The sequence below is a fragment of the Ambystoma mexicanum genome, chromosome 12 (genome assembly GCF_040938575.1).
Source record: "Ambystoma mexicanum isolate Mex_15411 chromosome 12, UKY_AmexF1_1, whole genome shotgun sequence".
NCBI lineage: Eukaryota > Metazoa > Chordata > Amphibia > Caudata > Ambystomatidae > Ambystoma > Ambystoma mexicanum.
In genome coordinates, this window is record NC_090936.1 from 647,020,155 (window position 1) to 647,045,622 (window position 25,468).

The 25,468-nt window shown below is 47.2% G+C and overlaps 1 protein-coding gene across 2 annotated transcripts in view; it reads right to left on the reverse strand.

The window, feature by feature from the left end:
* The window catches only part of SRPK2 (SRSF protein kinase 2), a 1,693,306-nt gene that overhangs the window by 1,293,757 nt on the left and 374,081 nt on the right, over positions 1-25,468 (reverse strand). Inside the window, exon 1 of one of the 2 annotated variants that reach the window (XM_069629123.1) lies at positions 16,249-16,549. The exons of the other annotated variant lie outside the window; for it this stretch is intronic. Within the exon in view, the coding sequence (XP_069485224.1) occupies positions 16,249-16,286 (38 nt within the window). The 5' untranslated portion in view covers positions 16,287-16,549. Of the gene's footprint in view, positions 1-16,248; positions 16,550-25,468 lie in introns of those variants that run through there. 2 annotated transcript variants of the gene reach the window in all.

Here is a 25,468-nt window from a genome sequence, read left to right on the forward strand (position 1 = left end):
TAAATAAATAAAAGTTGCGTTGGGTGTGCTGAACGGAATGTAGGAGCCCGTGTACGTTAGTCATAGTTTAGATGTGTTCTGCTTAACACGGCGTTTCAAGCTGCAATATCTTACAGCACTCCCAAAAGCAAGGGGAATATAAGGGCCAAACCATAGGAAATGCACATGGTGGCATGTGACTCCCTATTGTTCAACAGGGGCAATGATGTACACCGTATGCTAATGTACGCTTACCAGCTCACTTCTGCTGCTGTACCCCCCCTTTGACTTCCACCCTCCCATCTACTCCCTATACTCCCTCTCCCCTCTCCCCTTTCCCTTTCTTCCTTCCCATACCTCTCCTCTTCTCTCCCTTCCCAAATGCAAATGGTTCTACATGCTGTTTTTCTGGTTTGAATCATGTTTATTTTATTGCTTCTGTGTTCCATGTTTAATGTATTTTGGTTGTTATGCTGTTAAGCGCTTTGGTGTAAAGCACTATATAAATAATAAAATACAAATACCAAGTCTACAATGTCCTCCACAACCATTGTGTAGAAGTCACCAACTTCAAATGCATGCAGACACCATCATACACACTATGTTTAAATGCTCATGCCATGTGCACTGCACTCCCCATCTTCAATTGAGCCTGCCAGCTTTCACCCTCGGCACATATTTGCATCCATGGCTGCATAAGGGTCCGTTGGGTGTGCTGAACGGTATGTAGGAGGCTGTGTATATTAGCCATAGGTACATGCGTGCTGGTGAACACGCCCTTTCATGCTGCAATATCTTAAAGCACTCCGTAAAGCAAGGGGCTTATAAGGGGCAAACTATATGAAACGCACATGGTGGCATGTGGCGCCCTATTGTACAACAGGGGCAATGATGTCCACCATATGCTAATTTACGCATAGCAGCTCTCTTCTGCTGGTCGACCAAGTGCACAATGTCCTCCACAACCATGGTGTAAAAGTCACCAACTTCAAATGCATGCAGAGTGCCAACTGCATGGCTGCAATAGGTTGTGGTGGCTGTTATAAAGGCCTAGGCTGTTGGGTGCAGGTGTGGTGAACAGTATGTAGGCGGCTGTGTGTATTGGCCAAGTTTTACATGTGTGCTGCTGAGCACATACTTTCATGCTGCCATATCTTACAGCACTTCCTAAAGCAAGGGTCTTCTAAGGGCCTAACTCAAATGCAAAAGGTGACATTTGGCTCCCTATTGGGCAACAAGGGCAATGATGTGCACTGTATCCTAAGGTACGCATACCAGCTCACTTCTGCTCCTTTACCAAGTCTACAATGTCCTCCACAACCATTGCGTACAAGTCACCAACCTGACATACATACAGACTGACAAGTGCATGACTGCATTACGTTGTGGTGGCTGTCATGAAGGCCTAGCCTGCTGGGTGCATGGCCTACGGCCTTCGGCCATGGACCCAACACTCTAGGCCTTGCCCACACCCACCACGACATAACAAATCCATGCAGGCGAACATGTAGGCATGTGCCACAAATCAGAAAGGCAACATAGGCACCAGCACTTCTACCCAACCTCTGCACCCTAAAGCAGGATTGCAGCAGGCTAGGCCTTCATGACAGCCACCACAACGTAATGCAGTCATGCACTTGTCAGTCTGTATGTATGTCAGGTTGGTGACTTGTACGCAATGGTTGTGGAGGACATTGTAGACTTGGTAAAGGAGCAGAAGTGAGCTGGTATGCGTACCTTAGGATACAGTGCACATCATTGCCCTTGTTGCCCAATAGGGAGCCAAATGTCACCTTTTGCGTTTCAGTTAGGCCCTTAGAAGACCCTTGCTTTAGGAAGTGCTGTAAGATATGGCAGCATGAAAGTATGTGCTCAGCAGCACACATGTTCTACTTACCGTAATGCACAAACATACCACAGGGTTTGGCACTGCTGCCCACTTCCATTCAGAAACCATTGTAGTAATGCCAACCAAACTACACAATCGTCGCAACATTGGTCCTACTCTCCACACTGTACTACATGCACACAAGCAGTACTGCATAGTGCACTGCAACACCGACTAATCCTTGCAATGCACACTACACAAGCACATTTAAGAACTAGTTGCCCCGTAACCTCTTCCATATTTACACTATTCCATTAGTGCACCCAGTGGACACAGTACACAACTGGTCACTGCAGCATCTCCACCCATACGCCGACAACTGTACGATGTTCTACCAATCACCACAAACATGCAACCAACAACGTGTGCAATGCAGCCAAACCACACACAAAAAGCGACAATTTGGCACCGACTTTCAACCAGTGGACATACTTTTCTGTGGAAGGGCTGCAGCCATGCATTAAAGGGGCTACGGACTTACCACACACAGCACACCACAGTACACCCTATCTGTAAATGTCCATGTCTTGTGGAATGCAGTCCTCTTCGGCAAATGTGCCTGCCACCATTCATCAAAGAAAGACGTCGCTGCCGCAGCTGGCATGCCATAACGAAGGATGCCTGCAATGACCACACAAGATTTTTGCGTGTTAAGATAACCACAAACTGGCGTAGTATGCACGGATACCGCTGGCACACCACAGTCTTCTTCTAATCAGATGTATCACTTGCAGCACTTCCCATTACCCCACCATTTCCATCCCTTCTTCCCACCACCAGATACCGTAAACTATGTTTTCCAGGCCCGTTAGCCACTAGACTGCCCTCGGAAACAACATGCCGGCATTATCGAAAACTATTCACGCACAACAGGTCACCGTACACTGCAGTGCAATCACATTTTTCACTGCACGGCGAACAGTGAAAAGGGACGCTGGAGCCGAGGCAGATATGAGTACTTTTAATGCCCACACAGTTACATACAAGAGGCCCGGCCACGAACACAATGCATTACGGGCTTTGAACACATACCACAACCTTGTCCTCCGATACACCATGGCAGCGTTTCCCAAAACCTTTGACGCACAGCACGCTTCCCTTCCAGCCAACCACCAGCCGCGTCCAAAGTTCGGAGCGGACCCAGATATCACCAATTGTTAGAGACGTACATGTCCGTCCTTTGCAACAAAAGTACTGGTCCGATTTCCACCAAACACACAAAAGCACGCTTTCTGACCCAAGCTACTGCCGCAAACTTGGTGCAAATCCGTCCAGCCGTTCGGGCTGTAGCCATGCGCAAAGTTTTTGCCCATTCAGTCTATGGAGAAAAAAAAACATTTGGGACCCCCCTATAACTTTGCCCCTCCCTGCACGAAACCTCACCCAACTTGTCAAAAAAATTCAGGGCCGGCCATATACTTTTTTTTGCAAAGTTTGGTGAGGATTCCTCCAGGGGGAGCGAAGTTATAAGCCGCCGAAAAAGTGCTCTTCCTATGAGTTTAGCAACTTAACCATAACTACACAGCCGCTACAGCGGGCCGTGTAATATATATATATATGTACACACAAACAGACACACACAGACCCCCACACACCACCAAGAAAGTTATGGTGGGTTTAAAAAGGTTTGAAAAAAACATTTCACCTTAAATGTGAAATTACAAAAGACCATTTCTCCTCGTATTAAACTGCCATCTTGGAACTGCTGTTTCCTCGTGTGTTTTGCTTTGCTCAGAGTGTGCTTTCGTGCTCCGCCTTTTTACCCATGTGGGGAAGTGTGATAGAAATCAGGTGTGTGTAATGATCAGTAATTTCCTAACTCTGCCTGACCCTTGTGTTGTAACAGGTCAGGTATACGGCTCGAGTGTTAGTCAGTTGTCGCTCACGGTGACCTGTCCGTGAGAAAGTGTTGTCTCGGGAAAGGGGGGGGGTTAATTCCTAGGTATGCTACCTAGTAGGATCGGGGAAAGATGTTATAAGGAAGGAGATACCGCGTCTCACCTTCCAGTGTCCCACTTCCACTCCCCAAGGACCCCTTATCCAGGTGATCATCCCGCACTGGTCCACCCCCAGGAACTGGATCCAAAAGCGATGGCTGTGTCCTGGCCACATGGAGGACAGATGCCCGGGGACTAGCGGTTGAGACACCTTAAGGTTTCTCACAGCAGGCCTCAAACAGACAATTCATTTGTATACATGATTATGACCTTTAATGTTATTGACATGTTCTGGTGATGTTTGTTTCTTTCTTCCTTACTTTAGTTTTCATGTATGTGTCTCTGAACTGTATGCATTGTGGGTCTTCATATGTATTGTTTATACTAACACATGTACTAACACAAGTATGTAGTCAATCTTGAATTATTAGCCATTTATTCCAAGTTTAACATTACTCTAAACTCCGATACGGCAACATTCATTATTTTACTATCCAAAATTACCAGATTAAAAATATTTTACTTCTATGGTGCATGATACAGCCATTGCCTATGTGTATGTATGATTTGGTTCCTGTATTAACAACTACACTCCACTATAATGTTTTCTTTAGAGGAGTACATGGTTGAATACATTTAAGTAGTTCATGATTGGTCTCCTGATCACCCCTGACATCTTGTTACCAACATTCTAAACACAACGCCTTGTAGGAACTTTTCATCAAAATTAATTTCATATGTGATGTCATCAGTGATGTTATCAATGGCATTTGTGATGTAATCTTTGATGTCATGGGTGTTAGTCTTAGCAGTGCACAGGGGTGGCGCGCGTTATGGTTGCTTACCTTACCATAACTGGCAAATTTCTGGGGGTTTTCCACTTTACTTGTAACCATAACGTCCCTTTAACAACATTTTTTCATTGAATTTTCTATTAGTACAAGTTAACGTCTCTTTAACAAAGAATTTTCTGTCAATTTCATAGGTTTTTATTTTCATGATGTTACATCACTGTACATAAGTAATTAATAATTCCTCTTAAGGACTGCACATGCGCGCCTGACGCATGCGGACCTAACTGCCTCGGCTCCCGGCGGCCGCTACAATTATCCTGCAAGAACTCCCGTTAAAGTGTACTATTTCCACCCCGGCTGCGCCCCGGGAGTAGCGGATGCAGTAGAGAACCAGTGCCCGCAACCCCGAAGAAAATCGGAGTAGGAGACGCGAGATCCTCCCCGAAGTCGGCAGACGGACATGGCGTGACCGTTGAGGCCCTGACGCAGCGCCCGCCCCCTCCACGACACGGCTTGCGCGGGGAACCCTCCTTGAGAAGGCACACAGAGACAACCCGACTCCAAGAACCGGCGCCCTACAGATACCGCTGGAGACCCGCGGCGATCTCCCCCGTCGAACCGACATTGGCAGTGGGCGAATCCTCAAGGCGCTCCTCCTGGCTCATTGGCGAGGTGAGAGCGTGGGGCTCCGCGGCTCGAAGGCCCGCACAACTGACTACCTGCGGCTCGGGCCTACGCTGCCTGTCTTTTCCCCCCTCTCCCCAATCAGCAGGACAGCGGCACCGGGGTCGAGCCACAGCAGGACAAGGAGAACCGGGGGCTGCGCTCCCCCATGGACCGGAGATACGCTGCCAACGAACTATATTAAGGCGCAGCCAGCACATGGACGCACGATGGGCCCCTCCGCTGCTTGGGCACGCCAGCTTGGCATAGGCTAGCCCTTTTCCAAACCCTACATCCACCCCTTGGGTGAACACTTGAAGCAGCTGTACCCACACTGCACGGGGCTGATCAACCGCGACATGGGGAAGGAAAAGACCAAGCGACAAACACTGCAAAGCAAAATGGACCTCTACACCGTGGAGGCCCCTCCACGCCGCGGACCTCAGCCCCGAGAAGACGAAGGGGCCGGCGACGAGCCTCAGGACCCCCCAATTTCCTTGACGGACCTCATGAGAGCGATTGGGGAATTGAGGACATCACTGGAACTCAAAATAGGTGGCATATCCACCGAGGTGTCCCTTATACGCCAAGACCTCCGCAATCTATCGGCCAGGTTTGGTGAGGCGGAACAGAGTGTCGGATACAGAAGACACGGTACACCGCTTGGAACAACAACTTGCCGCGATCACCCAAAAAATTGCCCAACTGGAATATCGTGCTGTGGACAGCGAAGGGAGAGCATGGCGCAATAACCTCAGGATCCTTTGAATACCGGAGAAGGAGGAAGGCCCCAGCGCTGAACTGTTCCTGGAGGATTGGCTAACTCATGTCTTTGCCCCCAAAAAACTATCCAAATTCTTCTCCATAGAAAGGGCGCACAGAGTCCCCACCGGCCCACCTACCCCGGGCGCCCGACCTAGAACGATAATCGCACGCCTGCTGCACTACCGTGATCGAGATGCGATCCTACAAATGGCAAGGGCCTCCGGCCCGATTACATACAACAGGTATAGGGTCGGGTTCTACCCCGACTACACCAAGGAAGTCCAAAAGGCCCGCCAATCTTTTGACTCGGTCAAGAAGAAACTTCAGTCGCTTTCTATCAAATATGCTTTATTTTTCCCGGCATCGCTCAAAGTCCACTATGAGGGCACCACTCATCTATTTTACACTCCCAAAGAAGCATGGGACTGGCTGGAAACCCAAGTTCTCACGGATTCCAGAACGAGGCGCACACCACCGGGCCCACCCACACAGAGGCCCTGGCCCGAGCGGCTCTCGCCCCCTCGATCTCCTGCCAATGCAGACAACGACATGACAGGGACCCCCACGGAAAAGGGGTAAGGCCCACGCAGTGGGGGGGGACTAATCTGCAACGTTTTAACATGGAAGCGCTCACCTAGCGGCCGCCGCTCCTAATGCGGCGCGGGCGTTATCGCAGTCAGGTTTATCCCGAGGAAGATTACCAAGTTATAAGTTTAATGTTTGGGCGACAGGTGCTCCCAGTTGGGGGGGGAGGGAGTACAGGGCGGGGGGCGTTTTGGGGACCTAAGGCACCATGGGACAAGAAGGCTTGAAGCCGACAAACGTAGGCAAGGAAAGCAAACACTGTCTTTGGCCAGGACCGTGGACGCCATTATCAGCCAGTCAGCAAGCACCTCAATGCGAAGCAACCCTCGGATGTCTCCCTTGGAAGGAAACCGCCATATGTCCCCAGAAAAAGCGCAATTGCCACTGATCCTTCCAGATGTCCCAACAAGAAGACTCACGCAGATAGATTGAATTCCAACAAGGTAACCATACTGTCCTGGAACGTCAATGGCCTCGGCTCCAGCATAAAGCGAAGATTGGTGCTCCAGTACCTAAACCGACACTTGCCAGAGATTGCCCTCCTAAATGAAATGCACTTGATAGGCACAAACGCCAACATTTTCAAAAGATCCAATTATTTGCATACCTACCACGTCGGATTCACGAAAGGTGCCAGGGGCACGATGATACTCGTTCACAAATGAGTTCCCCTCCAGGTAAGGAAGATCAGGACCGACCCCCGAGGCCGATATGTACTGTTGCTAGCTGATATCTGGGGCGAGAAATGGGGCCTGGCAACAATCTATGCCCCCCCCACGGTGGCAAAAGAACTACTCTCCGAACTACAGAGCTTGCTCCTGGAAGAAGAGGCTGATACTTGGGTAATTGGGGGGGACTTTAATGAAGTAATGGACACCCCAGTCGATAGATCCTATATGAGACTTTCGCCGCGTTCGCCGAGGCCTTGGGGCTGACGGACACATGGCGTTCGCTTCATAACAACGAGGCTGGCTTTTCCTTCTATTCGGGCGTCCACAAATTGTTCTCCAGGATGGATTATGCCTTTATCCCCTGCAACATAAATCACAGGCTTCTCGACGCTGAATTCCTTGCAAGAGGAATTTCGGACCACTCTCCGCTCCTCCTAACCATGAAAAATTCCTGCCGCCACCCAGACCGTAACTAGCGCCTAAACCCATACCATCTCCGCCTCCCTGAAATCACTGAGGAGCTTGAAAAAAAGACAACAGAATATTTCGAACACAATGAAGGCTCCGTGGACTGCCCGATCTCGATCTGGGAGGCGTACAAGACGGTCATCCAGGGGAAGCTATCTCAGCGGTTTCCGCCTATCAACAAAGTCAAGTCCAGAAGGTCAGAGAAGCAGAAGCACGAGTCCTGGAGTGTGAACGGCAAGTCTTAGTACACGGCACCCAAGAAGCAAAGGAGGCGATGCTCACCGCGCAAGACGCCCTTAGCACGAACTGCCCACCAATTAGTCCGAAGCAAAATATATGAACGGGGCGACAAAGCTAAAGACTCTGGCCTGGTTAGAGAGACGCGAACAAAGCAGGGGACATGTACGGGCCATTAGATCTCCAGATGGAACACTGCTGACAGAAGACTCTGACATTGTCGAGGCATTCGCCGACTACTACAAAAATCTCTACACCCCACCCACTGAGAACCCGCCAGTTGAACCCTCACGCTACCTCGACCGAATCGAGATTCCGATACTCCCACAGCACCAATCAGATCTCCTGAATGCTGACATCACCGACACCGAGGTGCAAGAGGCGCTGGCACAGCTCCAGTCTGGGAAAACTCCGGGCCCCAAACGGGTTCCCAACGGAAACGTGGAAATGTCTCGGTGGCACACTATCTACCCAGATGCACCGCATGTTCCTACGCAGCAGAGAGATAGGAGCACTCCCCCCAGACCTCAGGAAGGCATGCATAGTAGTCATACACAAGCCTGGAAAACCCCCGGAGGAATGTGCCTCCTACCGCCCGATATCCCTGATCAATGGCGAGGCCAAGGTCCTCACCAGAACACTTGCCAATAGATTACTGCAGGTGATTGAGACCCTTGTCCACCCGGATTCATGCCCAATAAATCAACTCGAATGAACTTACATAGAGTCCAATTGGCGCTGAGCAGAGCGAAAGAAATACCAGCCCCACTCGCCCTCCTGGCGGTGGACTTTGAAAAGGCGTTTGACTCTGTGGGGTGGGAAGCTCTGTGGGCGAAAATGGCTAGGATGAACCTGGGGCAGACATTTATATCATGGGTAAAACTTCTTTATGCATCCCCGGAGGCCACGGTGAGGGTGAATGGCAGGTCTTCAGCATCATTTCCCTTGGGTAGGGGCACGAGGCAGGGGTGCCCGCTATCCCCACTCCTCTTCCTCCTGGCCATTGAACCGCTAGCAATTGAGCTTAGAGCCAATACCAACTGGACCGGTTTCGTTTGGCCGGAAGGGGGAGAGGCCGCCTTTCGCTCTATGCGGACGACCTTCTCATATACCTCAGTAACCCGTGCATCTCATGCCCGGCTGTCTCCCTCATTCTCAGGGAATATCAGAATTTTGCAGGCCTAAAGGTTAATGATGCCAAAACCATCTTCTTCCCGATTCAGGGGGGCGAGTCTGCGATACGGAGACCTGCCCATACCATGTCTCTATTAAGGAATTTAAATACCTGGGTATACGGCTTGACCCGACGCTCAAGGGGTATCCCCGACTTAATCTACAACCAGTAATTGAGCGGTTCACCAGAGACACCCCCCATTGGCAATCACTTCCCCTATCGCTAATGGGTAGAGCCGCGCTATTCAAAATGATGACCCTCCCCAGGCTGTTGTATGTCCTTCAGAACGCCCCATTCCTCATCCCCCGAGAAACCTTCGCACTCATTGACAAGTACTTATGCACACTGCTATGGGGCGGGAAACAATCCCGGATCGCCCTTGATACGCTGCAGAGATCAGTATGGGAGGGAGGCATCGGTTTAACCTGCATACGCACCTATTACCTGGCGACACAGATAGGAGTGGTAAACGACTGGATGCACGCAGACCCCACATTGCCACACATCCGTATCGAACTGGAGATCATGGCCCCGTTAACATCGCTGCAAATCCTGTACGCCACCCATGACCAACTCCCGGCGATACCCAAAATGACCCACCATATACGTTGCGCCTGGCGAGACGCACACAAACTAATCGGCTGGAAAGGACAGCCAACGCTATCACAACCCATATGGCACAATGCGCTCCTCCCGGAAATAGTGAGAATGGGCTCCTTTGGTCACTGGCATGCAAAAGGAATACACACACTAGCACAGGTGATACAAGGGAGTCGCCTCCTGGGCTTTGAGACCATCCGAGAACAATTTGACCTGGCACCCATTGACCGGTTTCGGCACGCGCAACTAGCCCACGCTATACGCACCCAATTCCCTGACACGACAATCATACCCCCCTGCTCCCCCATCGAGACCAATATCCTCCCGCAACGCATCTCCTCTAAGGTCACCTCCACTCTTTACCAGGCCCTTACCTCCTTCGGGGCTACACAACTAGACGGGCTCAAAGCAAAGTGGGAAAGGGACGTAGGTCACCTTGAACCTGAAGATTGGGTTGATGCATAAATGTCTCCTAGAAAAATTGGTATAGAATCCAAGCTTAGGCTAATACAGTTGAGAATCCTCCATCGCTCATACCACTCACGTGCTGTAATGGCCAGATGGGGTGGACTAGAAGACGGGACATGCGTTCGATGCAAAAATGAACCTGCCACCTTCTACCATATGATATGGGATTGTCGGGTGTTCCAGGCCTTCTGGGAGGACTGTATTAGTACAATCTCTGCTGCCCTGGCGACACCAATCCCCAGGGATCCCAAAATGGTACTCTTAGGCATCTGGGGTGAAGTAGACCTGTCAAAATATGAGAACATGTTTCTGGCAATTGCGTTGGGGGCAGGCAAAAGACTTATTGCAGCTAATTGGGGATCTGCCGACCCACTGTGCCTGAACCGTTGGAGTAACGAGCTGGACAGGTACACAGCTTCAGAGTGCCGGATTTATAATGCACGGTGCTGCCCCCGTAAATTTAAAAAAATATGGGGTAAATGGCTAGATGCTCACTGAGATCTGCTGGTGGGGGTAGACCAATATCACTGTTAGCATTGGTTACCTGCCTTGTTTTGTTATTGTCTTACGGTCCTCGGCCTTATGGGCCTCTTCTAACTGTTATTAATGCTATGCTGCCTTTATCCTATGTATGCCGATGATCCATGTTTGTTTTTCTATGTTGTGTTGTTCAAACTCAATAAACAGAGTTATAAAAAAATAAAAAAAATTCCTCTTAACATACATGAAAGAACTGTAAACTTCATTTACCAAACACATATTTTTGCAACGCATACGGATGTGTGTCGTTATCAGCAGAGCATGCTGGGGATGCAAGTCATGATTGAATTGCCTTGCGCGTGAGGCTCGACCATGACCCCAGTCCCACCAAACCACCCCGTTATCCTCTGCACCTACCCTGCATCCTAGTTCAGTGTCCACTATACCCTCATAATGTGACCAATGGCAAGACCTCATGGCTTGCAGCCATGGCCAATGTCCACAATCCATTGGGCTTGGGCTTCTGTCAGGTCACATTCCCCAATAGGCAAATCAGAGAAGACATTTTTCCTTGCCCAGGCAGCAAAGTTATATCACTATTTGTTGTACCTACTTTTTGGCACTTTCAAATAAGTAAAAACACAGGACAGCTTTGCAAAAGCATGCTTTCGGGTCTTTGCTGATGCTCCTTGTGCATGTTTGTTGTAATCCAGTGCAGCACTTCGTGCTGTGGCCACAAGCAGAATATCTTTTTTCTCCCTATTCAAGCCTATCCCGATTTCGAAAAACATTACCAAATAGCCAGTCCCTGTTTGTCATGCCCACTTTAACCCTACTGCTGGTCCCTCGTGGTCATGGCCAGTAGCCAGATTGTCCGAGTCGTGGCCGTATGATCTGTAACATCACTTTGGAATCTTTGATTATATTAGAACACTAACCGGCTATGGCCAGTGCCCACAGCCTTTGGCTGTTCCCAATGCATATTTTACAACAGTAACCAGACACTAGCCATGGCCATCAGCCATTGCCACTGTATATTTTACCAATTGGGGCCACTAGCCATGGCCTTAATGCAGTGGCCACGCTCTTTGGCCACCCCCAATGCATATTATAACACATTAAGGGGCCATGGCTAGTGTCCATGTCCTTCGGCCATGGCCCGTGGGAATGGCCTTCGAAAGTGCCCACTCTATTTTAAAACACTTGCAACCCATCGCTCAAAGATCTTCATCAATCACAGACTGATTTTGACCTGTTTTGACAGTGGTATTGTTATGTATAAAAGATGTCAGGCTTTGAGAACTCATCATTTCTTTTTTTAGGCAAAGCATAGTGAGCTTCAATTATTTGCCACGGACCTGACTTTTTGGTTAAGCAGCGTGCAACAAGCCCCCTTGTTTTATGGCCGGTCTCTTGGTGACTGTTGTGATACATCACACAACCCCAACTAACTGCATTTAAGCAGCACGGAAAAGGGGAAAAAAATGACCGGCTGCAAGAATAACATATGCCCAGGTACTTTTGCCCCTAAAGAGAAAATCAAAAGCTGCCACCCATGAATATAGGCACAGTAACTGAACATATATCTTAAAGTGAAATATACAAAAAGTAGTTCAATTGACCTTCCCCTTCGAAGGAAAGTATGAAAGACAAAATAGCGTTGGACTTTTAAAAAAAAGTAATGAACTCCAGAAAAATAACCTGAGAGATGAAATGTTCCAATAAATATGCTGCTAAAGTATAAAAGTTACTTACCTTTTAAACCAGCAATCCGTAGTGAAATATTCCCTGGAAAACAAAATCTCAATATGAAACTGGTAGTTGACAGGTAGAAAATGTTCAGTTTGTCTGGGGACGACTGCGTGAATCTCACGAGATTACTGTGCAAGGTACACTCAGAAGAAAATGTGTGTCACACTAAGCAATGAGTTATAGGGGTAATGGGAGAGGGCTAGGGTTGGAAAAAGAAATTGAGTGGAGTGAGAGGACCCGGAAAAAAAAGAAGGCGGACAGATGTTAAGTGGTTGTGAGGAACTGGAAGAATTTTTACTTATGAGCAATGTTTTCCCGTTATCGCAGGAATCGACGACCCTCCATTCTACCACCGGAATTTCTGTTATTGGCAAGGATTACTGTGAAATTACTGCAGGAATAAGGGGTTAGGAAAAAAAAAGTTTAACATCTACAGTGCCTACATCTTCAGCGCAGGGGGCAATGGGTGTTTGGTAACAAATTAATGGTGTGACATGGCAAGTGGCCATGGCTAGTGGGCACAAAAGATACATATTGGTGCAATATTGGTGCAACACAGAGGCCATGGCAGAAGGCCATAGCTAGTGAGACCTCAAGAAACTGCAACACGTGAAGGCCATGGCTAGTCCACCCGGAGGGAAATAAGGTATAGCAAAACCCTTGAAATTCAGTGAAAAACCATTGGTTAAGAGACAGTTAAGGCAATCAGATTTAACGAAACAAAACCCCTGAAATTCATCACTTGCATTGCAACCACGCCCATCATGGAGAAGGCATTAATGACCAAAAAGAGAGCCAAGGAGGACAAAAGCAATTGAGGGGACCATGGAAAGAGGAGGGGGCACTCCTTGATTTTTGAGCGTTAACGGGGGAAAACCGGGGGAATCCTGCTGGTATGGGTAGTTCAATGCCCCTGTATATGTAGTCTGTTGCCATTATCGGTGGAATCCTGCAGGAATGGGGGAGTGTGAAAAAAAAAACTAATTTTACACCTGCAGTGATCCCATCTCCTAGGCAGAGGGTAATGGGTCTCTGTGCTGAAGGTCATGGCTAGTGGGCCCCAAAGAAACCCACAGGAGCAACGTGTACAGTGGCCACGCCCCAAGGCCATGGCTAGTGGGCCTAAAGAAACTATTGTATAACAAAACTCTTGAAATTCAGTGAAAAAAACCTTGGTTAAAGAGTTGCAGTGATAAGATTTCACGGAACGAAACCCCCTGTTGCGCAGCATAGGACAACAATGACATCACAGATTACATCATGCAGGAATTCACTGATGGCACTGGTTTGATTAATTGCATTTTGAAATATGTCAACTCTGTTTAACCTAACGTACATATACATATTTCATTCTTACATCATTGTGCATTCTGCCACGGTTAAGTAAATACAGACATTATTACACTTGTATGTAAGCATTTATGTACTTGGAAGGTAAACTTTACTTTAATGTTGAAATAAAAATTCATAATTTATTTTCCCCAAAAAATTACTCAAAATATTAGCAATACCATTGCTACGTCTATAATTCAATATTTACCTTCTAATCTTCCTTTCTTTTATATAAATGTAATTATGTAGCATAAGTAACTGTTTTTTTACCATTAAACTAACTCAATTATTCTTAGACTATATATCATCACAAGACACACAGGAACATACTTTCTTTTGTATGGAGTTTTTTTTTTAAATAAAACTTGCCATTTAGAAAAGAATGTGTTCATGCTATTACAGTATGATAGTTAGTAAGGTGAAATGTGAACATGGCTATTTTCATAACACTATTAAACATGTTTCTACTTCTATCTATTCGTTGTTTTTATTATAACATATTTAAATTACCGAAATAGAATTACCCGAATCAGCTTTCCCTGCAGTTAAGTATTGTAATTATTTACTAATACATGAAATTCAAACCATTTGTATAACGTTGCATATGTTTATAAGTTAATAAGTATTACAAATGAATGATCCACACGTAATCATATCATACTTCTGTATCAGTCTATTGTTCTATGTCATGTTATTATGAAGTGTAATAAAATAAGCATCAAAAAAGGTCAACAAAACTTATTTAATCAGTAATGTGAAATTTGATGTCATTATTGATCTATTGGTGATGACATTTATGATGTAATTAGTGATGTCACCAGTGGTACTACGCTTCAAAACAGGGGGCACATAGTTAAGGTGGATTTGCTCGAAATTAGATTCCTGAATGTCCTTGTGTTTCGTTGAGTTAAATCTGATCACCTTAACTCTCTCAACCAGGGTTTCTTTCCCTGAATTTCAATATTTTTGTTATGTACTTTTCACATTAAATCTGATCATCGTAACTCTCTCTTAACTAATGTTTTTTCACTGAAATAATATATATATATATATATATATATATATATATATATATATATATATCTGAAACAAGTAAAGAAAAGCTGTGATTGGTTACAACAGACCTATGTAGTGTGTGGTATTTTGTGCAGGAGCTAAAAACACTTTCAGACAAAACATAATGATTTGAAGTTGTATTTTATATTTTAAGAGGGTAGGGAAACGCATTACTTTCAAACCGTGGCTGAGTTAAAGACAGTCTTGTACACATTATTCCCTGACAGTTGCATTATGCAACATTATGCAGAGGAGTGGATAAAACCCCTTTCATGGAAGGAATTTTGAAATAGAGCCTACGTTGTTAACGCACATATCCACCCTACAGCAGCAATCTCCTTTATATAGTTGTACAGAAATGGTACGGGTTATCAATCACATACAAGTGCTGTCACATGCTCATCCTACTAACCTTTGTAGCCACCTGTTTGATTGCACATCAGGTCAATCAATGATGGCCAGGGGGTTAGGAAATGTATGCGTATCTATGGTTTGCACTTCATTTGTCATATCTATCCATTTAAAGTTAGAGTGGGCACTCTTACATTTGCCGATCAAGTTATTATAATAAGCAATTACAATAAGAAATGGTTGGAGCAGTGTATCCATATATCCAGCACATTACACCGAGCACACGCAAATGGTGCATGCATGAAGTCTTGCATGTAATGTCATCTACAAGCTCATTTATTTAAAGCACATGTCCCGACAAAAGCAGATGCAATAGTTAAAAACGCAAAGGCTTTCAATGGAATGAAAGTTGCAAGAATGGATCTAAAAACACGTGTGACTCATGTATCTCTTACCTGCAGGCATGAACCATTCCTGCAGGCATCGCATGTTCCATCTCCTCGCACAGACTTGACGGAGCAAGCTTAGCATCAAGCTTACAGAATGTGACTAATTTATACGTTTACAATGCCAGCGGTATTTGCAAAGGGCACGCCCTTATTTCTACATAACAAGCTATTTCAAATATGTGAATGCTCTAAATTGTATTAAACGAGATTCAGCAGGGAACCTCGACAAACAAAAACCATATAAGAAAAAAAATAAGCAAACCATCTGTGAATCGAGTAGCTCAAAACAAAACACCATAGGCAAACAGACAATAAAATTAAAGCGACGCGCTTTGGCAACAGTGTGTTTACATCATCATCGGAACTCTGCTGCTGGGTGATCATTTGCATGCCGCAGTTGTATAGGCTTCATCAAATCAAATCAATAAGCGTTTGCAAGACACAAAGCAACATCGATTCTGAAAATAAGGCAGACATAGCGACAGCATGCAATCGGATTGCATGGGTCCGAAATAAGACAACAAGGATCTTGCTGCGCTGTCGCCGCTGTACAATGCTGCCACACCATTATGTTTTCATGCTGGAGAAGATTGCTGTACCTTTCTGACGAGGACGACTTCTCAGAGTTAACTGACATCAGCAGCTCAATCCTTGTGCTTGGTTTCCTGAAAAATCATAAAATATTCACCACCAAGACTCAGCGTCCCTTGCCTGCCAAAACGGTACTACCTCGCGTTTTTGATCCGCACCGATTGGGAGAAGGGTGCAGCGCGGGTAACAAGACCTGTGATGAGGGGCCGTGATTCACTGCGTGGTGTAGAGAAAAACGAAGGCTCCAGAGGCGGCGACAGCAGCGGCAGCAGCGGGCCTGGCTAAACTATGCACATGACTGTTCAGGAAAGCAGGAAGTACCATTTCTTACAGGCGCGGGGGTGTTTTTTCGTTGTAGGCTGCACCAACCTTCACTTACATACCACTTTGGATTTTAGACGCAGACAAATTACAAACTGAATTCGAGATTGTGGTTGTTAAGAAGGTATTGGCAACCGACTGACAGGACCTATGGTTCGCTACGGTTTTAACACGGAATAAGATGCGCTACCCTAAATATGGTCCTTTTCGAAAGCCCGGAAAATATGGCTCTCAAATTATTATTTTTGTAGCTGTCACAGAATACTGTCTGAAGTCGCCTTTTCAATCTATATTGAGAGGGTACAATGGCTCCCCAAACGTTACATTTACGATCTCCAAATACGTGCACATATTTTTGCATTTGTTGCCATTTTTAAATATGGATCTTATTTAGCACCCGTACATTTCCCTTACCACACCAGCCCAAGTTTGAAAAAAAAGAAGTAACATTAACGTAACCGATAAATTCAACTGTGCTATTCATCCTGCCTTGGAGATCTGCACAGATAATGCAGTTCAATCAGTAATTAAATGGAGGTCACTTTTGCATGGAGAAAGCAGTCAGCTTTTTTGGCACCAGAAAAAGGACATAACGGCAATAGAATCACGAATGTAAGTAAATACATCCTTCAAACACATGCCAGGACACATTTCAATTACATTAGTAAGATTTGCTCAAACGTCAAAACTTATGACGGATTCTGTAATATCCTGATTGTGGACCTCCTCACGCTACCACACACTTATCCGCTCACCCAGGTAAGGACACACGGACAACTGGAGCTGGGGTGCAACACGTCTTTATTCTCCGACATCAACCTCTAACTAACTCTTTACGCGGTAACCCTGCCTCTTCCCACTCACGTGGGTCGCAGCCACTGATCAGTGTCAATAGACAGAGGACTCATCCTCTGACAATAGAAAGTGGCGACACCACACCCTCCCGTTGCTAAACTTTTAGTGGTACCCTCAGTTCATTTCTTCAATGAGGCGGTGGGGCTTCTTTCGTGATCTCTGCGGTCGACAGTCCACTCTTGCCGGCAGATCGGCCCCTACCTCTGGTCCCACGTCTTTCTCAGAGTCTTCTCGATCACCTTCATAGGGAGAGTCCCAGTGAGAGAACAAATTATTCATGCGCGCAACATCTGCGGAATGAGTGTCAGGCATTCGTCTGAAGTGAGATGAGTTTCTTGTTATGGTCCTGTGGTCTCCTTCCGCAGTGATTAATGATCCTTTTTTCTTTACTATGATGAATCGTTCTTCACTGAACAGAGCCACATTTTTGCGCTGTTGAGGTTGTCGGACCACTACCAGGTCCCCTGGTGTCAGGTCACTTCCCTTGGCCCGGCGAGTAGCATCAGCCGTTTGTTTCATGTTCTCTTTCATGAGGGTGTCTGACTCTCATCTCGGCGTCATCCATGTATTGGTCTTCTGCTGCAGCTACATGAGGTAGTCGCGTTCTGATCATTCGTCCGAACATCACTTCTGATGGCGACTTCCCGGTGGTGCTGTGTGGTGTGTTCCTGTAGTCTCTCAGGAGTTGGCACAGCAGTTTTTCGACGGGTTCTCCCTTGAGGCGCGCAATTTGTGTAGTCCGCTTGATTGTACTCATGAAACGTTCCACTGTACCGTTTGCTTGAGGCCATAAAGGCGTTACCTTTTTGTGGCGGAAACCCATGTATTCTGCGAATCTCTGGAAATCTTGTCCAGTGAATGGAGGCCCATTGTCGGACTTTACTATTTTTGGTATGCCGTAGATTGCGAACATCCGATCCAGTGCTGGGATGGTGTTATGTGCGGAGGTGGACGGGACTATCTGTAGGTCAGGATACCTTGAATATTCATCCATGGCTACCAGTATGTACTCACCCCCTTCCATGGGCCCGAAGTGGTCGATGGCTATTTCTTCCCATGTCCCTTCAGGCAGCGCCGTCATGCTTAGCGGCTCAGGGAATGTGTGCGGCTTTATGATGGCACAGGTGGGGCAGTTTTGTAGCAGTCCCTCTACGGATGTGTCTAGTTGGGGAAACCAAAGTTTTTGTCTTAGCATCCTTTTTGTGGATACAATGCCCCTATGGCCTTCATGGGCTAGTTCTAGAACCTTCTGTCGCAAACTCCTCGGGATTACGAGCTTAGTTCCTTTTAGCAGTAGTCCTTCCTCCGTCTTGGCTAGTTCTTTTACAGCGAGGAAACATGTGATGTCTTGTTTTGTGTCATAGTTCATTCTTTCACGGATCTGCTTTGCATGTTTCCATCGCCCTGTTTCTAGGCATTTTAGGATGACTTGTATTCCTTGGTCGGTGTTGGATTCCCGTGTTATTTGCTCCATGTCAAGTCCTTGGGGTGTGCTGCTGTGGATAACATATCTTATATACTGGTCCGCGATGGATGGTTCTGGTCCACTCTCTTCTTTTGGGTGGCGAGAGAGAAAGTCTGCCGAGTTTTGGTCTTTCCCGGGCCTGTGTATGATGGTGAATTGGTAGTCCTGTAGCCGAAGTGCCCATCTGGCTATTCTGGGTGGCATTTCTGCCTGAGGATTTCCATAAATGAAGATGAGTGTCTGGTGGTCTGTTACCACTACGAACGGTTTTCCATATAGGAAAAGATGAAAGTGCTCGCAGGCCCAGACGACCGCTAGACCTTCCTTCTCCGCTTGCGAATAGGCTTGTTCAGTTTTGGAGAGGCTTCGACTGGCGTAAGACACTATGTGCTTCTCTCTTCCCTCTTTATTGTCCAATTGCGTGAGAATGGCGCCTAACCCTACGGGACTGGCGTCAACAATGAGTTCTGTGGTCTTCTTGGGGTCAAAATATGCCATGTTGGGGGCGTCGGAGATGCGGTCTTTAATATTTTGGAATGCTTCTTGGCATTTTGAGGACCAGACAAATTTGGTATTTAGCTTGATGAGGGCTCTGAGAGGTTCACTGATGGACGCGAAATCCCGTATGTATCTTGTGCAATAGCTTGAGAGCACTAAGAAGGATCTGAGGTTGTCGTGGGTGGTTTAGCTTCATGGAGTGCGCTTACTTTCTCAGGATCGGGTGCCATTCCCTTCTCGGAGAATATGTGTCCATAGAACCTGAGTGTTTTCTTGTGAAACTCACACTTTTCTTTGTTTAGTGTTAGCTGGGCTTCTTCTAGGACCATGCAGACCCTCATTAACGTGTCATCATGCTGCTCTTGAGTTTGGCCGAAAACCAAGATGTCATCGCTATAGTTCAAGCAATTGGGCACATGTTTGATGACATTGTGAATTTCCACTTGGAAGATTTCTGCGGCTGAGGATACCCCAAAACTCAACCGTTTGTAACGGAATAGACCTAGGTGGGTGGCGAACGTTGTATATATCGGGAGTTTTTGCTAAGTTCCAGCTGGTGGTAGCCCTTGTTTAAGTCCAGCTTGGAGAACACAGTTGCTCCATTCAACAGGTGTACCATATCCGTTATTCGCGGGGCTTGATGTCGTTCTCTCAGGATGGCCTCATTTGGTCTTCTTATATCTACACATATCCTAATGTCGGAGGAGTGTTTTTTGGGCACGGGCACTATAGGGGAGACCCATGGTGTGGGGCCTTCTGCGGGCTCAATGATGTCCGCCTCGAGCAGTTTGGTCAGTTCGTTTTCGACTTGCTGTTGAATGTTAATGGGGATGCCCCTGTAGTGTTGTGCTGGCGTTGATGTGAAGTTCAATCTGCCTGTCCTTCAGTTTTCAGAGACCTTTAAACAGTGCTGGGAAGACTTGGTCGATGCTTGCCGTGGGGTCTAAGTACTTGTGCACCATGAGGCGATACAAGATGTGGATAAGTCCCATCTCAATGGCTGCTTGATAGCTTAGAATACACCCGCTCTCAGTGGCAGCCTCAAGCACATGCATGGGGATGTTCTTCTCATGTTCCTTGTATCGACATGTGGCCATGAAGAATCCTCTACAGGCCAGTGGTGTTTTTGAGCCGTATGGGTAGATGAGAGCTCGTGCTGGCTGTAGATGAGGGGCGTTTTGGTATTCTTTCATAGATTTCCTCACTGATTACATTTACAGTTGCTCCCGTGTCTATCAGGAAATCGGCCGTGTCTTGGTTGACTTGTATCCTCAAAATTGGACTATGTTCTTTTGCTGTGTTGTTTCCAAGGGCATTTAGGTATCCCTTTCTTCGCGGTGCTTCCTGGTGTTTTTCCGGTCTGCGGTCTCCCTCTTCGGATGATGTACTTGACATGCTTTCTGATGATGACTGTTCTACAAGGCATTGCACGTACCTCCTGGGTCTTCTCCTGGTCTTGTGTGGTGTGGCTGTGGCTTTGTTCTCTCTCCAGTCCCTTTTGTCTTGCCTTCTTTCTGGTTGTTCCTCGAGGTATCGATGACGTCCTTGTTCATGATACTTGTGGGTGACCCGGGGATGCTGTGTGGGTGGGTTTTGCTCCAGTTCGATCATGGGTTTTCCACTTCTTCCTGCCCCTTTCATCTTGCTGCGGAATATCAAGCAGACAGCCTTGTAGTGATTGTCACCACCACATGCGGAGCATGTCTGGCCCATAGCGGGGCATGTCCCTTCATGGGGATATTACTGTCCACACTGATAACAGAATGGGTCACTGTTGGTTCTCACTGTCCCTTCTAGTTTGTTAAGACTTTCGTGCTTCCCATGCGTGATTTTTATTTCATCCAAGCCTTCCACCTGTGCCACGAGTGCAGCATCTGATCGGGCCAGACATAGAATCTCGTCCAAACTTCTCGGCTGTTGCAGCAATCGTTTGCGAAAATCAGCGCTTTCACATCCCACAATGATCTGCGACCTGAGGGCCTCCTCATTGGAGTAATTATTGAAATCACAGAGTTTCATTTTGGCTCGTAGCCTCATGACAAAAGCATCAATGGTTTCTCCCTTGATCTGTTTGATGGTATGGAATACGTGCCGCTCATAGTCCACATTTGTGTGGGGTGTGAAATAATCAGTGAGTGATGTTTTCAGTTTGACGTAGGTGTCAATGGTGTCCTCCGGTATTTCATCGAGAATGCCTCGCACGTTGGCCCCTACTGCATGGTTTAATAGATTTAGTTTCTGCTCATCCTCTAGTGGTCCTGCCGCTTTTATGCATAATTCAAAGTCCCTCAGCCATCTTCTCCACCTTGATCCGAGAGTGCCAGTGTCTGTGAGGTCGAAGTTTGCTGGCAACTGAGCTAGAAGGCCGTCTGTCATCTTTCTGTGCTCTATTCTGGCGGGAGTCACAGGGACTGTCAATGTCTCCTCTTCCGAGCTGCTCAGGGGCTGAGATGACGTCACAGGGAATGTCAACGGTTCCCTTTCCGATCCACTCACGAGCAGCTTTCAGGTGAATATTATTTGTGCCGGCCGTACTGAGCCGGGTTTCACAGGTTGTGACAAGAAATTTTTGTTGCTGGCAGGCCGCTCGCACAGGGCGTGTGTATGAGGCCCACTGTCTGGCGTATGGCAGTATGCGTGTGCCGAGAAGAGAGGGGGGAAGGGAAATACTGCGCCACGTGTATGACAGGTTCGTGGGGCTCCACTGTTTCCTGGCTGGGCCCAGTCTCTAATGCCTCGGGAGTTTGGGAGGTTCTCCTCGCACGGGTTGTGCCAGGAGAGGCGCTGCGCCACGTGTGTGCAGCCTTGTAGGCCTCGACTTTGAAGGATATGCGTTTGCGGGCTTTTCCGGTGGTTCGCGTTGGGGCGCGTGACCTTACCCTTCCATGTGTTCCTTGGCCTTCGTTGCCGTTGGCGGGAGGCCAGTGCTCCTCAACCGCCCAGAGATGCGCTGGAGGTTCGCTCCTGCCGTTGCCGTTGGCGGGAGGCTGGTGCTCCTCGACTGCCTGGAGGCGTGCGCGGGGAGCTGCTGCTCCACCCGCTGATGACGCGGCTGCGTCTGCTGGCGTGGTTGCCGTTGGCGGGAGAGTTATCTCTCCTCTCTCCCCGCCCGGATGTATGCTACGCGGGGAGCTGCTACTGGTGCTCCACCCGTGGACTGTGCGCGTAGTAGTCTCTTCGGAGCTCGCGCAGGGCTGCAGGCCTCTTTCCGACAGTGTGGAGTCCCACGCTCCACCCACCGTCGCCGGGAGTCTTCGACCGAGCAAAATCCCGCGGCTCCAGTGGCGCCCGATTGCACGCCACGAGCGCTCTGGATCCTTGAGGTGGCGGGCACGGTGGAGACACGTGTCGGCCTCGTCGCCAATGTAATATCCTGATCGTGGACCTCCTCACGCTACCACACACTTATCCGCTCACCCAGGTAAGGACACACGGACAACTGGAGCTGGGGTGTAACACGTCTTTATTCTCTGACATCAACCTCTAACTAACTCTTTACGCGGTAACCCCGCCTCTTCCCACTTACGTGGGTCACAGCCACTGATCAGTGTCAATAGACAGAGGACTCATCCTCTGACAATAGAAAGTGGCGACACCACAGATTCGCTGAAATAGAACTGTAATTGCATAGTCCTCTACATTGTATTTGAAATGTTTGTTTGGTTGATAACTATTAAATACATCACTGGGCACACTTGAGCACAAACAAAATACTTCTGTAAACCGTTTGCATATTTTTATATACAGTACACCGTTTAAACTACTTGTACATCTCTACATATGTGTTAATTCAAAATAATATTTGATTTGTGACGTTGGGCATCCTCATCGTTATGTGGGTGGGGGCAGGTTGTGGGGAAGGGACGCAGTGAGGTAGGAAGCCTCAGGGTTGAGATTAGTTAGAACAAAGTTGGAGTTGAGACCAGAGATATTACTGTGTGGGCCTCAGTTTCATCAGCGCGTGCTGTGGACTTAATGTTTGTGCCCGCGTCCCAGGGAGCACAGCCTGCTAGAGGCTGACATTGGCGATGCAAGGGTCTGAGCCAAACGTCCTGGTGGGCTCACAAGTTGCCTGTACAATCCCCGGCGCAAGAGCGGCCTACATTTTGACTCAGCCCAGGCAGCGGCGGTAAACATTTCAGTAGCAGCGTTCATCCACCAGGTGGTGGCGGCAGTGAAAGGCAGTGCCCTTGCGCAGTGGGGAACGCACACACCAACCTTCAATCCGGGAGGTGGCGGTGACAGCTACGCTTCCTCACTTTTCCCTTCCTGGGTGGCGGCGGTGAGCTGCCACATAACATTGTGAAGTCGTGAGACACCTGGGGATAACGGGTGCACACTGTGCACAAAGTGCTTTCAACAGCTGAGCTGTTCAGCTAGGATCCCCAGCACATGTGTTTTCTCACATGCTCACGTGCAGCAAGCAGGTCAGTGGGACTCCAGTGCTGCTACTACATGTGGCAGTGAAAAACTCAACTGGCCAAGCTTATAGAGGTGAGGAAGGGGACCCCACACTGCACAAGGGAACCCAAGCCCTTTACAGTTCACTAATGGCTTAGGTGACAGTCATTTACAGACCAGCACTGGCCACAGGCACACTCATATGGAAGGAAAACACACTTAAGGACAACCACTATGTAGAGAAGGAGCCAAGTACCCCCACCTCAACCATATTGTCTATATGTTGGGAACCAGAGTGTGAGACACGAGCAGCACCATTAAAACTACAGATACCAAGGAGAATCCTGGAAGCAAGGTTCCCATTAAGAAAGCCATACCTGCATACACAATAGTATGATGGCCATTTGGATGAAATCCCAGAAGAAGCAGGACCAATGAATGGACGAGAAGAATGGTGACGTCACACATGAAGCAAGGCTGACGTACATAGAAGAGATGCAGAGACAAGAGGATGTAGATATTCTATAAGGCATCAAGAAAGTATCAAAGATAAGTGACCTCTTGGGCTCAAGATTAAGAAACGTATGCTACAGAAACGATGAAGATATCAAGTCATTTTCACGTGTAAATATGCAAAGAAACGCAAGCAGACAAAGTATTTTGAGGCTAGATTTATAGTGAATAGATTGCGGCATGCGCCAGTGTATATACAAATATAGGAATGAGTACTATGGCAATGCTGGAAAAGAAAGGAAAGCCTTTCCAGTGTGTTACAGATATAAAAAAATTGGGTTAATAGGAGTGAAACTTAGAAAGGCGAGGCTGGATGAGCCCCAAGCAGCCATGGTATCAGACTGGGATGAACAGACATTGGATACAAATCGTGTGAAAGAACGAAACTCCTGTTCAGATGGCATGGACAAAAACAAGGAAGACGTCAGAGATCTATTAGAAAATAGTATTTTAAATGCACCAGAAGCTCAATTTTGTGGTCTTCAGTCATGTGGAAGGACGAAGTTGGACAAACATGACGACCAAACCTATGCATGAAGGCAGAGCGTGCCTTCACTCCCCTGAATTCTCCAGAGCAAAGAACACTTCCAAGGACAAGTTCAAAGCCTTAATTGACAGCAGACCACTGAGGTGATGATCAATAATATGCTAATTGGTGGGAAGCAATGGTTATGACCAGCTCACCAGCACCTGAAGTCTAGCCTGTGTGCTGCTAAACATAGGTGGTAAAGTACTGACGAGATTAGGGGTCCTATAGTTTGCGTAACCAATGGGACATTGTGTATTTAGTGACCTTCATAGTGACCTGTTTTAGGGGAGGGCTTAGTTGCCCCACCTGATGTTAAGGAGCCTATTACTTTCTTAGACTAGTATGTAACGTATACTTAGATGTTCCCTCCAGTCCTATCACCTTCTTCAATAGGTTTTTGTAGTTTGCCACATAGGATGACTTTAGTAAATACGTAGGTTGACGTCATCAATGATGAGTTTTTACTATAAAGAAGATGGTTTTTCTAACCAAATTCAGAAACCATGCGCCGAGACGTCCGTTGTACTCCCTGTTTTAGATAATTGATATTAAATAATTGATATTAAAACAGTTAACCTTTTTGCCAACTACCTGAGTCGTTTCGATTATTGATGTTTGAGTACCTTCTGCGTCCCCATTCATCTCC